General features: G+C 56.0%; 2 protein-coding genes across 2 annotated transcripts; both read left to right on the top strand.

The window, feature by feature from the left end:
• Nucleotides 1–8387: 8387 nt before the first annotated feature.
• COL26b_001164 (uncharacterized protein) lies at nt 8388–9383 on the top strand (the record flags this gene model as incomplete). The annotated part of the gene is made up of 2 exons (XM_053174122.1): nt 8388–8621; nt 8895–9383. 2 exons carry the CDS (start codon nt 8388–8390, stop codon nt 9381–9383), a joined length of 723 nt encoding a protein of 240 aa, XP_053041832.1.
• Nucleotides 9384–15276: 5893 nt separating this feature from the next.
• COL26b_001163 (uncharacterized protein) lies at nt 15277–16940 on the top strand (the record flags this gene model as incomplete). Its single annotated transcript, XM_053174121.1, has 3 exons — nt 15277–15504; nt 15576–16555; nt 16610–16940. The coding sequence occupies 3 exons, from the start codon at nt 15277–15279 to the stop codon at nt 16938–16940; spliced, it is 1539 nt and encodes a 512-aa protein (XP_053041831.1).

Here is a 16940-nt window from a genome sequence, read left to right as displayed (position 1 = left end):
CGCGTGAGAGTATGTGTGAGAGAGGGCCACCGAGGCTGTGGAGAAGGGAAAGAGACGACGAGGAGCGGTAGCGTAGCGTGTGTGTGTGTGCGTGTGTGGTGTGTATGGTAGGTATGTGTGTGTGCGTGTGTGCGCTGTGTGAAAAGAGGTTTAAGAAGAAGAAGGAGAAGTGTGTGTGGTGTGTGCTGCTGTGTGTTTGGCAAGGGCAAAGGTTGGGTAGGTTTTGGAAAGCAGTTCCCAGCGTGAGAAGAGCAGAAACACCAGCAGCAGTCAGTAGCAGCAGCGGCAGCGGCAGCAGTAGCAGACAATACGGTAGCTAGCCGGCAGACGCAGTGGTAGCTCCAGTAAGAGTGTACGTAGCAATAGGGCAGAGCATATATGTCAAGGTCGCATATAGGGAGGTACTGCGTGAATGCTGGTAGATGATGGGATCTTGTTGGTGCCGCCGGTCCCTTGCCTTGCCTGGGCCAACCCGTCTTTTGCCCTGCCCTCATTGAAGAATGCGATGCGGTGGAGGTGGTCGAATAAGGCTCAGGAAGTTGACCTCACCCAGGCATAGTTTGGGAACCTACATGGATGGGCTAGTTGAGCACATGTTTGAAAGACACACGCCCCCCCTTCCCGCTGCGCACACACAGACACCAGGTGGCTTCCATGCTTTCTTTTCCAACACACACCCCCCTGCCCAATGCCTTGTCTAGCGGCAGGCCTGGTGCTGATGTTCTCCCGCACGTCGACACCCTGGACGCTGTAGCTTAAGAGGGGTCTTGAATAGGAGACGGGGACGGTGAGAGATTGAGAGAAATGCAATGAGAGGAAAATACCAAAGAGACTGCCTAATTTGTTGGACACTGCAATCCCATGAGCAACCAATACTCTAGCTGCTGGTAGTGTGAGTACAAAGTCATGCAAGTGGCATTTGCGCCGTAGTCGAATAGACAGTCCGCCGCCCATGGCCAACGCGTGTAATGCGAAGCCCAAGCCAAATTCACTGGTGGGCCTGGCTGGCTGGATGACAGCTCCGAAAGACGGAATCCGAGAAACGCAGACAATGGGATTTGCCTGGATAAGGGTATGTTCGTGTCCGTGTCTGATGGGCAGGCTTGGTCACAGCTCCTCGCAGGTCGCAGGGCATCAGTTCCGAGTTGGAGGCGGGTGAAAATCTCATCAATGTGGGCGGGAAAAGTTCAGAGACAGATGGAGGAGGGGGGGGGGGGGGGGGAAACGAGAGGTCGTCAAAGGTGCAGGGCCCATCCATCTTCCCAGAACCCGACAGGGCCGAGCGACTGGCGGCGAGAGTGTGTTTAGGGCAAGACAAGCGTAGCGTGGGAGAGAGGAGAGACTGCGTGGGCGGGATGTGGTGGGAAAAGACGCAGGTGTCACAAAACCGCATACGGGTGCTGTGGAGTCTTTGTTTGAAACCTGCGGTTGCTGATGCAGTGAAGAGTCGAGTGGACTTTGGCTACTAGGTAGGTTGGTTGGTAGGCAAGCTTGGTGGGTTGTCTTGTGTCTTGTGGATGGGATCCTCCTCGCGCCCGGCTGACGATCTGGCTGGCAGCTGGCGGGGGGAAACCTCGCAACGTTGATTCTTATGACTCTCCGGAGGCGACGGGTAGCTTCGTACTCGCGGTCCCGTGGTTGGTTGGTGCCCTGAATCCGGCACGCGGTCGTAGAAGTCAAAAAGCGAAAGTATGACGGCGCGCATAGTCGAGCAGCGAAGAAGGCGAGAGCTAAGAAACACCTAACGAACCGGAGACTGGGACACCGGCGGGAGCTGTCGAACAAGAGGGATGGGCCAGTCGGCCGAGGGGGAAGAACGCCAGTAGGCTCGCGAGGGTTTCGATGCTTGTTGGTGGCCGGGAGGACAAGCTTGAGGAACCGAACCTGAAGAGAAGGTGAGCTGCGCGCTGAGGCCTTGATGCCACCGCTGTTGATGTTGTGGTTGTTGCAGCTGCTGCTCCGCCATTTGGGTGCTTCCTGCTTGCTTCGCTTTGGTTTGGATGGTCCCGCCGTTACCAGTGCCTGAGCCTGTACGGATGATACCTGCGCCTGTGCGTGTTTTGGCAGCTTGCTGAACTAGGCGGTACCAATCCCCATCTCAATCCCAATCCCAAATGCGCATGCCGTTCGATGCCGATCCTAACGACGGGGCCCTGCTCGATCAAGCAATCAGGCTGCATGTCTGTCCTTGTGTTGTCTTGGGCGGCTCCTCTTCTGCGGGTTAGCGCCTGGAGCCACTGACACTCGACGGTGCGATTCGGTTTGATGAGCTGAGCTGGGCAGTCTGAAAAAAGCGCCGGCAGTGCACTTGAGTGCTGTGCTCTGCATATGGCAGCGGCAACGGCAGCGGGAGAACAAGAAGGAAGAACAGTTGCAGTGAGCCCCGACGTCTGTGCGGTTGACAATGGGCGGCGTAAGATGAGGCTTGTCTCGACAAGGCCGGACAGCCAACAAACCACGTTGACAATGCGCCACTGCCGAGCGAGTCGTCGAGAGCCGTCGACAGTCCACAGGACGGGCTGAAAGGGCTGGGTTGGCTCGAGAAACATTCATCAATGCCCTTCATGCTCTCATCGAAATTTTCTGTACACGTCCCAGTTCGACGAGCCTTGGAACATCCATGACCTTGGCCACAAGCCAGGGACAGCCCTCACGAAGCCGGTCTGTCTTGTCTTGTGTTGTCTTGAGGAGGGGGCCTGCTCGCTCGCCCTTCCGCTGCGTTGTCCGGTCCTTGGCCTGCCCTGCTTCTTCTCTGTCTGTTTTTTTTTGTTTTTTTTTTGTGATGCTTTTCGGCTTGGCCCTTGGTCTGATGATGAACTGGCGGTCAGATATGCAGCGCAGCGCAGCTTGCAGCGTCCAGCGTCTGTCCAGCAGAAAGAAGTTCCAGGACCGGGGCGGTAACGTTTTTCCCGTGGCGGCAATCCAGGTTGCGAGCTTGTGCAGAGACCTGGCTGCATCAAGTTGCCATGAACCATGATCGCCATGCAAGCCTGGGACATGCTTGCTGGGTGCTGTGTTGGCTAGCGGCTTTTCCAGCAGCCCTTTTTTTGCGGTCGTCGCATCCTTGAAGCTTGCTGTTCCCTTTTGCCGCACCACCATCACCCATGATGATCAACCCAGAACCACCCACCATGTGGACAGGGCGGCGGCCACGACGTCTTCCTGGTGGTTCGGTGTCCGCAAGCCACATATGGCTTGATTGGGCCGTTTGACGTTTGTCTGTTGTCTCCCGAAGCCTTGAACTGCATCAGCCACACGGTATCGGTGCCTGACATGACGACGGGGCGGTACATAAGGGAGCAACTAAGGCCAGCGAAAGGGAAAAGAAGTAATATCGCGGCCATTCGGGTTCGAAGGCGTGTACAAGGAGAGACACTCTGTTGTACAACAGCACCGATAGCGAGGACGCGGAGCTCTTTTGGGTCTTTGGAACCGACATGCAAGATTGAAAATTGGCTGCTGGGACGGAATCGTCTTCCCCGGGGACAGGTTCCCAGTAGGGCGATGTACCTCAAGAGCGGCGCGGTGTGAGATTAGAAAATCGATATTTTCTCACTTGTTCTGTCGTTGTTTCTTTTTCTTTTTTGCTTCCTTCCTCCCTCCCAAATCTAGAGCACCTTCCGAGTAAATGTCCCGATAGGCAGGCAAGGACTAGACCTCAGGCTGTCCGGGTACGTACCGCGCAACGTACGCAGCAAGGCAGGTAGCTAGCTACCTTACCTACCTTACCTACCTGCCGAAGCTACATGTCTACCTCATCTTACCTAAGCCGGTTGTCCGCGGTGCTACGACGTCGACATCCTCTGCTGCACGTACCGTACTTGTTTCGCGGCATTTCCTCCTTGCGCGTGCCCGTCCCACTGCTGACGGAGACCTGGTTCTGGTAAGGCAGGGCAGAAACGCTAAGACAACATAAATCCTCATAAAGTTCCGCTAAACTAGCACACAGGTAAGGTTAGGTAAGTTCGTCTTGGTCTCAGTCTGCCGTCTTGCTCGTGGTCTTGGAATGAGGGATGCACACGGAGACGGAGGCGGAGGCGGAGGCGGACGGTCCACGGCATCCATACACCACGACTTGTGTAACTAGGGTCGCAAGCAGCGTCCTTCTGGCTTCCCGCCCCAAGCTGTACAGGAAAGCGTACGTCGCAGAATGCCATACAAGCCACCTCGTGTGCCTCAACTCCCGGAAGGTCGCAGCCAGAATACTCTCACGCTGCCTGGCCCAAGGCCCGGTGTCGAACTAAGTCAAGGTAGCTTCGTGATTAGCTGACGACGGCTGGTACCCAACGGCATGGCTAGTAACATGGACACCACTAGGAGATGTCGGTCAGCCATCAGCCCTGATCTGTGGGTGAGCGAACATGGAGATTGCTCTAATGCTGCCTTGTCCTGACCTAAACGCCCGTTTCTCTACACCGACGCAAATTATATGCGTCCAGCTTGAATCGTCTCAAGGCCGTCGACGACATGACTAAGACAGCTCACCGCTGCTTTGATCAGGCATTGACTTTCTCATTGCCTTGACTCGAAAGAAGGAGCATATCGCCCTCCCTCACGAAAGCATCGTGACACGCGCAGCCGGTGCTAATGATATGCGCCTGCATCCCCAAACATACATCAGAGCCTCGTCGCATCCCCCGGCTCAGCTCCAGACCCTGCCTATCACTCGGTAGATGACATACATACGGCTGTGGATAGAGCGGCCGGCCTAGTGCCCGACCAGCCATCCGCTGTCTGCCGCCAGCCAGCTTCGGCGTCCAAATACTCATTATTCAGGGACCGGGGCTCCATTGCGCGGGGGGAAGGGGGGGCAGCAGCGCCGAGACCTTCATTCTACGCATCTAGACATCGCCATACAATGGCAGCAAGATGAAAAGATCGCCGACACCGGGCGGGCGACCCGGCATGTTTGGTCTGTCGTTGTCCGAACAAAGCAATTAAGAACACGACCTTGTCCCCACGCACGTGTCATCGTCTTGTCTTTCGTTTGCATTTCCAATGTGGCTAAACACCTCCCCAGCCGCTCGTAAAGTAGCCAGATCTGATATAATGCCATTTTATCGTCATTTGGGCCCGCCAAGTTCTGCAAGCCCTGTTCATATTGAGCCTGTCGCCCTTATCTGCGCGAGGGCTACGGGCATACCCAACACAGCCGCCACATTGTCGTCGACGAGTAAGCAGGTCAAGTGAGCTGGAGCGTATGTATGTCGGTTTCCTTGTTGGTGGTGCCGAGTGAACTCAGAGCCTATCAAACAGCTCTCGACGTACTTAGCAACCGCCTGCCAATCCACCAGGCACCACTCGGCTGGGGTCGCATCCCATTTCGGGGCTGACGTTTAAAAGAAATACTTTCATTGGAAATTCTCCTTGCTGCACATGCACCCCCTCAGAATAATTTTTTTTCATTCGCTCGCGGGCCTTGCATCGTGGCTTCGCGCGATGAGAGCGTCGTCTCAGGGGAACCCAGCCTCGGGGTTCTCATCCCATCAACAAGGCGAGACACCAGACTTTGCTGCATTTGCAATGGTAGTCTGGCAATAGACTGGAAACAAGGGCCAGGGTAACAACGGGCGATAGGACTTCCATCTTTGTCGTCGGTAGGTCTGCCGACCACCTTAACACCCTGTGCTATAGCCAGACCAGACGCGCTGTGCTGGCTATGCGCCTGGCCAGATCCCTGCCCCGGAGCTGCCTCACCAGTTATCCCGCGCCATGACTGGTGCCGACGTCATGAGGGGATCTGCGAGAACGAACAGATTGACGGCCATGTCCACAACAACTGTGCGGATGGCACATTGCCAATTGTTCAGGTTGCGAGCGTTGTGAGAAGCTCGTACGGCTCTGGGGCAGAAAAGCTGCCCCATTGATGTATGCACTCCGCATATCCCTGTCATCATCATGCCCATCCTGGGGCCGACCTAGCTAAAACAACATCTCGTCTTCTGCTTCTTCTTGTTCTTCGTTTTCTGTCACTAGTGCTTCCTTCCGCGTCGGGGCGAGTGCCAGAGATCGGATTCGCACTACTCGACCAGAACAACGAATTGTCGGTGACACAAAGAAAACCCAACGTGGCGGTGAACGGCAGCCAACATTGCAGAACCGGATCTTCCTTGGGCATAGCGGCAGGCCATCGGCGGATCGGGTAGCTAGGATAGATCTGGCGTGTGGTGGAGGCAGTTTGCCCGTGGCGGATCAAACATCCAGCATCGTCCAAGGATTTGTCGGTTGTCACTGCAGTCTGGGGCTGAGCTACCCTGAGCTGACGGCCAGTGAGCAGCAATCTGACGTCGCTAATATGTCGTTTTTCCTTCTTCCCCAGGCCCTCACAATAATAATTCCACGAGAAATACTATAATGTCGATTGCTCTGGGCTATTGTCGAGTTCGGACCGACAAGTGATTTGTGACGATGTTGCATAGACGATTAGGAAGGATTTTCCTTTCCCAGAACGAGTGCCAGGATTGTTCTGGAAAAGCAAGCCCTTCACATCAGAGGGTTTGTCCATCCCGAGTCGAACAGAGAACGTGCTCCTTGCCGTGCCCGTCCGCGAGCGACTGTCCCATGCTCGCCTAACTAACCAAACTGGAGCCCGAAGAATGTGTGCGTGTGTGTGTGCGCGCGCGCGCGCGGTCTCGCAGGTGTGTGTGTGGGTTATCATGATTCTGCAACGAACATGATCGTGGATGTTTCATCTTATCCGTTTGTGCTGCGCGCGCTCTTACTGGCTGGACTTCTGGTTGCTTGTTGGCCCTGCACACAGGGTGGTGCATCTTTTGGGGTCGATGAAATCATGAACGAATATGCACTGTGGTGATTTGTCGCTGCTGGCCGGTTACACACACCAAAAAACTAGGATCGCGAGGGGCTCTCTGGTTGTATCCGAATGGTTGCGATATGCCTTGTGTGTCTGCCCCATTCCACACACCCACCTTGGGCTCTTCCAGGAAGTCCCGGGCGAAATCCGTTTGTTGCGGGTTGGTGACTGACATGCTTGATGATACTGCACACCTTAGCACATGTAGACAGGCCAGGATTGGGGCGTAGGCCTGGCTTTGTCAGACAGACAGACCAGAAGACCAGACCAGACCAGACGGGGCTTTGCATGCGCGAAATCTGGCGTTTGACTGCATCGATGCCGCTGTTGTCATGCTGTGGTTCCCGACCAAACGGTTCCCGTAGATTGTGGTCTGCAAACGGAGACTCGCCAATCATTGTCAATAGCGTTGTTCCCATCGGCCGAAGGTTAAACTTGTCTGAGGCGGCCTCGGACGGTTGCACCTGGATTTTGTACGACTGTGCCACAAAGCCAGATTCTTATTTTCGCGGGACGAGCTACCCGTCAATGAGGAACCGGGCTGACATGTTTCGATCTCGTTGTATCGTGGATGACCCAGCTTCAGACTCGCGTCGAGCAGCCGCCTGGTAGGCCCCTGGGCAGGAATGAAGCAAGGCGGGATTCAGGTTCGGATACCTGCCAGAGGTTGGCGTGCCGCAGTTGCGCATGGTACAGTCCTCATTCTCTTCCCCTTCCCGTTTCTCTCCCTCGCCTTCTCGTACTTGCATCGATGGTTGTCATCTAGCGGTGTACAGCCAGAGATCGGGTGAGGATGAGAGGGTGAGAGGGTGAAGTGTGGATGGGTTGACAAGTCATCACCGCAGAGAGACGTACCCTTTCCATCCAAGTTTGGGGGCGGGAGGCACCAAGCTACCTAAGCTACGTGCTGTGGCTGGAGCCTGAGTTGGCGTGTGGGGCTGAAACCATGTAGCTGCACCAATAAGAGAAGCTCTGAGGTGCGCTAGGTGCACGCCCCCTCCGTTACCCACTTCCTGGGTAGTGAGGCTTGAACCGCCTCCACGTTCTCGACCGATTTTCGCCCATTTCACTCATTTCAGGCACACGACAAGTCAACCACACCTCGTCAACTCATCGAGCCCGAACCCGACTGGACCTCCGCTTTGCAACAACACCTAACGTCACCGGACAGGTTTCCATACCCTCCCTCCCTGATTAAACCCGTGACAAAAGCACCACAAGCATCAACGTGCCTACAACAGCCCAACAACCGACTGGGTCGTGCGTCTGACTTGCATACAACGGGACTATCCAGCCCTACTGTGCATTGCTTTCGCCCCAGCCAACGAAAGAATTGGCCGGTTGACACCCAAGACGCTTGGTTCCTGAACCCTGTTGCGCCGTCACAACTCCTTCGGCAACTTCTATCGACCAACTTTGCCGCCCTCTCCCCCTACTGCCTACCTACCTCACCTTATCTTACGCTACGCCAGAACCTCCGAGGAACTCAACCCGCCCCACGTGTTCCTTGCAGCCGACCATTAGCCCGAATTCCATTCCACTCGGACCAGGAAACCAGACCAAGTCATCCACCATGGCCGACGTTCCTCTGCAAGTCATTTCGGAAAACTCCTCGTCAGAGCGCCGTATCACCCCATCATGGACCATCAGCCAGCTGAGGTCCAAGCTGGAGCCCATCACGGGTATTCCCCCTTCGTCCCAGAGAATCAGCCTCAAGACCGCTTCGGCGAGTATTCCGATTGAGGCTGCCGATGAGGACAACGCGCATTTGACAGCTTTCCCGCTCGCCCCCTATGCAGAGCTGCATGTAAGTAGGGCTGTGTTCTGCTACCTGTACCCCTTCTCAGCTCGCCTATGGCGGCTCGCTGGCGCTTCTCCCAGCCCCGTCTGCCTCGCCACCACTGTTCAGTACACATATCCTCACTAGCCGCCTCGCCAAATTCAGTGACGCGGATAAGGCGGCGAAGTTGCCACTCGGGCCCTCGCCCAAATCATCTTGAGGCCTCCCATGGCGATGCCCGACTGGATGCCTGGCGTTTTGTTTCTCTGGAGTATACTGTGCTAACAACACCTCTCTTAGGTGGCCGACACACGGCCGGCAGGAGCCCGCCCGAACTTCACAGACACTACGGGTGTTGAGAAGTATGTCATGCCGGAGGAGGAGTATGCCAAAAAGACCGACTCCGTCCTAGCATGGAAGAAGGCCCAAAAGCTGGGTCGGTTCGATCCTGACGCGCCAAGCATTGAGGAGGCCAAGATTGCGGCTTTCCAGCAGGAAATTGGCCAGCGGGGCATTGCGGTAGGCAAGCGTTGCCGAGTTGGAGGCGAGGATTCTCGCAGAGGTGTCGTCAAATACGTTGGAGATGTGAAGGAGATCCCCGGAGGCTTGGGTCCCTGGATCGGAGTTCACCTTGATGAACCCGTTGGAAAGAATGACGGCAGCATCAGTGGAATTAGGTATTGGGGCGAGGATTCGACCTTGAAGCATGGCGTCTTCGTGAGGCCCGAGCGGGTTGAGGTTGGCGATTGGCCGGTTCTGGACGACTTGGAAGACATGGAGGAAATTTGAAGAAAGGAACACTCGGCGCCATCGTTGCCGCGCTTGGAGTCCGTGGCGACGGACTGACCAGGTGGTCGCGTGGCTACGCGAAGACAACGAACCCCTTTTCTTCTCTGGAACGTTCCCCAGGTCAAGTCCGAACACATATTTCAGACGAACGCGAACGTGGAAGTTCGATCATGCACTGATCGAAAAATTCCAACTTGTTCGCGGAGAACGCTGGCCCAGAAAGGCCGTTGACCAAACGGCAAAGGGGCGTTGGTGCAGTAATGACAAGATTCGATGCTTTCTCCCGTTTCGAGTATTTCGCCCTGTGTGTAAGATGATCAGCTAAACACTATCGTCAAATACCAGACCAAATCTGTGTCAGCGATATCGGACGACGTCCAAGTCTCGCTCTCGAGTTCTCGATGCTTTCTCCTGTTTTCGGCACATGTTTGGATGAACCGTCTGCCATGACATGGTTCGTTTCTCACCTCCAAACATCAGACTTGACGTTCTTGTTCCAAAGAACCAACTCTCGTTCCCGCCGGGCAGAAAGTCTCCGAGTCGGACCCGGCGGCATAACAAAGCCTTGCTCTGTGACCGGCTGCTTCCCGAGCCATGTCGTTGCGTACAATGCTCGCCCACTGGTTTCTACGTCCGAAACCCGGGAGTCTTTGGCAAACTCCCACGATTCCCAGTCCGATGACTTTAGGGTCGGACGAGTCGTCCACATGTTCAACAAGCTCGCGGGCTTCTTACCGGACTGAGGGCTTGTATGACAGCATATGGAGATCCACCTCCTCGAAGCACTCCATGCTGGTGCAGCGCTGAGCCTTCTTGTGCTTGATCGCTTCGCCAGTCTCTATGGATATGGAGTGCCTTTGGCGTTGACTGGTTTTAATTTTATCCTGGCAAAGGCAGGCGATCGCTAAACTTCATAAACGAAAGTCTTCTCCTCATCCCCTCCATCGAACCATCACAACGCCCCTTTTGGCAGTGACTTCATCCGACAGGGTCCGTTCCCTCGATGTGACTCGATCGTGGCAAGAAACATAAAGGCTCGTTCTCGGTGCCTGAACTCCTGACGATGGGCCAAAGGCAAAAGTTGAGAGGGAGTAGGGGGAGAGTTTGTGGTGTGTAGGAGAGTCTACCAAGAAAAGCTTTGGTCGGGGACCAGCATGAAGAAGCCAGCATCATCATCAGCTCCGAGACTTTGTGAACCTTGAAGCATTCACACACAACTGCATGAATGACAGGCAACTGCCGACCTCGCCCTGGGAGATGTTTGCGGCTCAACAAAGCGGGTAAGAGACGGGACTGTCTGGGGAAGGCTCGGTAGTCAGAATGCTGGTCGGCAGCCAAGGATCCAGGATCAGCAGACTTCTCAGACATAGGCTGTGTCTGAGCCAGCTCCACGACCGCCTGGTCCAGGTCCTGCAGAGGTCATAAGCGTCGCTCGCGACCGACAAGTTGCCTTTCCTCGCTCTAGGCACCTCCCTTCTTCTCTCCTAAAATGGAACCCTGGACAGCACCACGAAGTCCGTGGGAGAATCAACTTTGCCCGTGGGAGTGGTAAATCTACTGCAATTCTATGATGACCCATGAACATCGGTTTTGAAAGTGGTTGAGGCTACGTTGATCAGCCCAACCTCATCGAGAGTTTGCAGAAGAAGGCGGGGATGAAAAGAAGAAAGAAAGGACGTCGACATGCAGCGGGATATGGGGTTTCCTGTCACGCGGAAGGCATGGGGACAAGTTTGGCATCTGAGACTAAACGATGGTCGATCACCAAGCAGAGATGCGAAGAAAGTTCCGAGGGAGCCGAATGGGGGGGCGGGCGAACCGCAAACAATGTTTGCATTGGCATGGCGTTCGTCAACTTGAACTGGATGACGAGCGAGTAGAGCGCAGCAGTGTTGGACGAGATCAATGCAGATAATGCAACGGCAAAGGCTATACTATCTGATGGGACAAGCGTTCCATCCCTACCTGCCCGAATCGTCTAGAGTTCATCTTTCGAATGACGAAGGAAGCTTGAAGTTTGACGTCGGAGGCGGGTGCCGGACGGTGAGTTAAGGACACCGGGGTCCGGGTGTTTGATGAAGAGGGTTTGTTACTGTTTCTGTTCTCGTCTTGATGCGCCAACGAGGAACAGCCCAGCAGACCGCGCCGGAGTCAGAGCCGGGCATGCTGGTCTCGTAGCGGAAGACAGATTTGGGGTAAGTTGTCCAGGAGGGTTTTCCCTTCGCCCTGTGAACTCGCGAGAAAGTATGGGCGGTTGAGGGATGTGGCCCCCCTGCAGCTAGCTGACTGGCCAGTAACACGCACAAAAGGAGGGTTTTGCTGATCACACAACCTCGGAGCGGTGTTGAGAATGGACAAAGTGGCAGCATCATGACAGGCAATTCGGCCGAACTGGCCCAATAACTGATCAAACGGACAGCTTCTTTCGATCGGTTCGGGATGGCAGCGCAGTCCGAAGAACGCACGGCGGAGAACAATCGCGTGGCGACGCGTAGCGAAGGTGTACAGTTGCGTGGCCAGACACCACATGCGCGGGACAATTGGACGGGCAAACACACGTTACTTATCAACGGTAAGCCGAGGAAGCCGCCCTTGAACAGACGTGAGAAGTCCGAACCGACCGGAGTGCCGACATCACCTGATGTTCTGAACCCAGAAGTGTCGAAGAAGCCAACGAGCCCCAGGTAGCCTGAGTCTGTGATGAATCTGGACCCGGGCTCGAACACGACCTGGCCGAACTGTATCACAAGTCAGACACGTCCACAAGATAATATGGGATGTCCTTGAAGGCAGATCCGAACTGCCGAACTGGTAAGAACAACGGCGGCAAATTGAGGGCTTAACCTAGACGAGCTCGCTTGTCGACGACGATTTTGCCGCGCAAGGCTGAAGTTCTGGAGGCGAGCTTTCTGTTAATAGTGACAGCTGCGTGTGAGGTAGAAAGGGGCGGCGGCTGTGAGGTGAGGATGCTGCTTGTTGCAGTGTGTCGGGTGCGGGATGAAGGCATGAGAAACGAGAGAAGGAAGATTTCTGATGCGGCGGCGAGATGGGGCCACGAGCGGGCAGAGGTTTGAAGGCAGGGAGGCAGAGGCAGAGTAGCGCAGAGAATGGCGGGTGCTGCAATATAGCATTGAGCTTTATCGGTTTGGGTTGCGCTCAAACGGGGCTCGCCGTCTCAGCGTGTCGGAGGTTCGCGATCGCTGACGCCCAGCTGGGCAATCTACCGCACACACATCGGTTTCTCTTACAGGACACTCAACGTCAGGAACAGGCAAAGCGAACCAACCCCGGACTCCTGACAGGGGATGGACGGGGATTTGTTCGGGTGCTGGGCTGAAGATGGGGAAAAGATCTGACTGCGTTCCCTATTCTTCCGCCCGAGGTGGGAGTGGGAAAGGGGGCCGGGGCCGGGGCCGTGGGTGCGCGTCAATTCGGAAACCCGTGAGAGATGTCACAAGGCAGTCTCGAAGCCTGCCAAGACCGGGTCCAACGGTTGCATCAGATGCGTCAGCGATCGGTGCAGGTCCTCTGAGTGGCGGCAGATGAGGCTCGACTTGTCCAAGGGATGCAATGCAGATGGATACCATCAGCCCTGATTGCTGCGGCCTGCCACACACGCACAGGACAAGCAAAAAGAACAATAACAACAACACGACCGTGGCCTATGGCGAGCGTTCCATATGTTCCTTCACCTCAAGGGGGGGGGATGGGGGCTTCGGCAAGCTCCCGGCGCCTCCGTATTGGACGCGAGGCTCTTCGCGACACGTCTCGTATTTCAAGCCAGAGGCAGTTTGAGGCCCGGGTCTCTTCTGCGTTGCGGCTGTGTTGTGTATCGGGCGCCTATATTGTTATTGTTGTTATGTGGCCTTGCGCAGTCAGTGATTCTGTGCGGTGCAGTGCAACGGTTCTTCTGATGATCAGGATTGGCCCCGGATGACTCGAAACTCTCGGCTGCGGTGCGAGGTCGGGTCGGCTAGTTTGGAAATTTGGGCATGGTTCAATTCACAGGGCGCCCAAGTGACTGGAAACGAGAGAATGCTTCTTCAATGTCGCCAATTGATGCCCGTTTCGCGGCAGATGGACGGGCAAACATCAGATACATGAGCTCACATCAGTCGAAGGCGTACGTGTTGGCTACTGTATCTCGAACAAACAGAGGTTCACTTCGGAGACTTTTCCCAGCGGAATCTGTTTGGTGCAGCGAATGTGGGCGACACGGCACGGCACATTTATCCATGGTGACCCCACCCGACCTTGCCCGGAAAGGCATCTGAAGCCTGAAGCCTGAAGCCTAGGTGGAGTCCGGGGCCCTGTTAGAAGGGCGGGCTGGAACCTGAGAGGCCTGATGGTGATCACGGCAGCGTCTCGCAAGTGAGAAAGTCTGAAGCCAAGCCTCACTCATCCGTCTCCAGAAACCTGGCAATGTACATGGTATTCGTAGGTGAGCTGTGAAATACCTGCCTTGGGTACTTGGGAGTGATGTGATAGGCGCTGGAGAATTTCCGCGGCGAAACTCTGGTGTTGATTCCCCGGAGGCCAACGGGCCAGTCAGATGCGGGGGAATAAGAAAAACAGCGGCGACGTTGATGATTGCTGTCCGGTAGAGTTCCCGTCTTCCTTGCGCGCGCCTGGCAATCGGACCAGGTTCATCTCAGGTTTCGACGTGTGAGTTAAGGTGCGCCAACGGACGGCATGGCGACTCGCGGTAGGGATTGCGGGATTGCGGGATGGGGGGATTCTGAGATTCTGCATCTAAATCTGCTTGCGCCCCGTCTGCGTCTGGTCTGCTGCGACTTTGCGGCTCTGTCCTTCGTCGTCGTCGTTGTCATCGTCATCTGTCATCTCCAGTGAAGGACACAGACGAAAAGAACGTGCTCTTCTCTGTTCGAAACTGCCGCCGGAGCGCCGTCTCGTCGACAGCCAGCACATCGATTCTCACGGCATCCCCGTCGTGCTGCTGCAACTGACCCGAACTTGCCTGAGGTCCCGGGCTGACCTGTGGCCTGTGTCGCTGCGACTGAGACTGGCCTCCGCCGTCACTCCTCCACATTCGTCTTGGCGTTGGCACATCCTCCACTGGAGCCAGCACCCAGTCGCTTGCACCAGGTACTTGGCTCTCCCTGCTGTCCACCACCAAACCGCCGTGTACCTTGACCTTGCGCCTGCCTGCGTGCCGCCGCTACCGTTCCCATCCTTTCCGGCGGCTGACTTTTGTCTTCGTCGCTCCCGCCTTTCAACCACCTCTTCACCACACCACTCCAACCACAAACCACTGCCGACCTTTCCATCTCCGACCCGGCCGTTCCTGTCGTCCAACCTTATCAACGACATCACCACCAGAGCACCGCAACAAGAAGAAGACGTCCAACCGCCCGTCTGTTCGTCGACGACACACATTAAGCGCGCTCATCCATCGGACGCATTACACTCGGCGCGACGACCACTTCTTTGCGGATACCGGAATCCAGAGAAGATGACCATCTGATATTGGCGGTTCCGAGGAGATGTGACACGCCAATCCCCCCATCTTCCTCACAAGTCCAGTCCTGCAACCGAGCGATCCCGACCACCCACGTCCTACCGTCTTCCAGCACCTCCTGCCGTGCAACTACCCGCCCGACCGCATCGACCGCATCGCATCGCACCGCACCGCACTGCATGCCCATTCGCAACCGCACTACGCTTCTTCCATCGTCGTCCCTTTTGCCTTTGGCTCAAGGTTTCCACCTTTCCCTCGATTGACATCTGTGTCGACCCCGCCAATCTTACCGACATCTTAGCCTCGCCTGTCATCCGAATTTCGACTTCTGTTTTCCTCCGTCCGCACCAAGCGACGTCGACCGTCGCGCGAACGTGAGAGAAGGGAGAGAGAGCATCGACACCCCGAGGCGACATGGCTCGTTCGTTGCTTCGCGGCTTGGCCTGTGCCGCTGCCGCTGCCGCCCTCGCCACGGTAAACGCCGCCACCATCGCTGCCCAGAATGACATTCCCTCATGGAGCGAGAAGTCTGCCATGCAGCTGTCGCTGTCTTCTGCTGGCGGCGACGTCGTGCCTCTGACGTTCATCGTCATGCCCTCTACCGAGAGTCTGGGCCTGAATCAATCAGACATCGCCCGAGGGGTACGCATCAAGTCACCGTCTCGATGGGTGTTCTCGTCAAGACAAAGTGAACATCGCTAACGTATCAACAGACAATCAAGATCGAGGGCACCATGGTTGCCGCCACCTCTTCAAACTACAACTCAATCAACCAGAACTCACAGATTGCATACCTGTCTTGCGACGACAATGATGGCAGCGGCTTCATCAACCCAAACATGATGCTATCCACGTTGATGGAGAACAAGCCAAGGGCTATTGTGTTGTACAGCACCGTTGGGAACTGGTGCCAATTATCCGGGGACGTCTCGTACGGCTCCATTCTCACCATGGCGGATGCCGGAGACGCGTCGCAGGCCCTGCACATTCTCAACGGCACAAATGAGGTGGATGTAATCAAGGTCACCATCACTGGAAACGCCACGTCTGCCAACGAGGGGTCTGGCAACGGCGGAGGCGGTAACAACTCAGCGGTCGCTATGAGCATCCTTTACAGTATAACGGGTCTCATCACGCTGCTTTTCCTCATCATCATCGCTACGGGTGCTGTAAGGGCACACCGTTACCCCGAGAGGTACGGACCCCGCAGCGCGTTCAATGGCCGTCCACGCCAGAGCCGTGCCAAGGGCCTTGCTCGCGCTGTTCTGGATACCCTTCCCATTGTCAAGTTTGGCGAGAGACAAGAGGGTATCGCTAAGCCCGACCCAAACATCGAGTTGGAGAGCGCTTCAATTCAGAATGAAAGAGGGCCTGAGAGCCGCAATGAGCAGAGGCAGCAGGATACCGCCCCAGCAAATAAGAGCGCAGCAGCCACAACCACCACGGCCATCGCCGCAGAGGCAACAGGTGCGTCAGCCGCAGCTGCAGTTGCCACTGGAGCTACGGCCAAGACGGCTGCCTCTGATAGCAAACCCAAGACCGCGGCTCAAGATGAAGAGAACTTGGGTTGCTCCATTTGCACAGACGACTTCACCGTCGGCGAAGATGTTCGTGTGTTACCCTGCAATCACAAGTTCCACCCCAACTGCGTTGACCCATGGCTGGTCAACGTCTCGGGCACCTGCCCCCTCTGGTGAGTTTCTGTCTTTGAACCTTGTCGAACGGAGCACTTTCTAACATATTGCAGTCGTCTCGACCTGAGACCTCAGGGTGAGAACACTGAAAACCCCAGCGATGAACTTCCCCCGCCACTGGACCTCGACGGTCACGAGAGTGACGGCTCATCAACCACACAGAGACGGCGGACCCGGCTGTTCGACCTCACCCGGTTGAGACACGCTTCCGCCGAAGAGCGTATCCAGGCCCTGCGGCAGTATAGAACACAGCAGCAAGGCCAGGACGTGTCCGACGAGCCCGCTGGTGCAAACGGTGACGAGAGACAAGAGAGAAGTCGCAGAGCGAGGATGGCCGACAAGCTGCGGGAGAAGTTTCGCATTAGAACAAACCCCCAGTCTTAA

The sequence above is a fragment of the Colletotrichum chrysophilum genome (assembly GCF_026319265.1).
Source record: "Colletotrichum chrysophilum strain AFK26 chromosome Unknown scaffold_5, whole genome shotgun sequence".
In the NCBI taxonomy this organism is placed as follows: Eukaryota; Fungi; Ascomycota; class Sordariomycetes; order Glomerellales; family Glomerellaceae; genus Colletotrichum; species Colletotrichum chrysophilum.
This window is presented reverse-complemented; position numbering and strand designations above follow the sequence as displayed.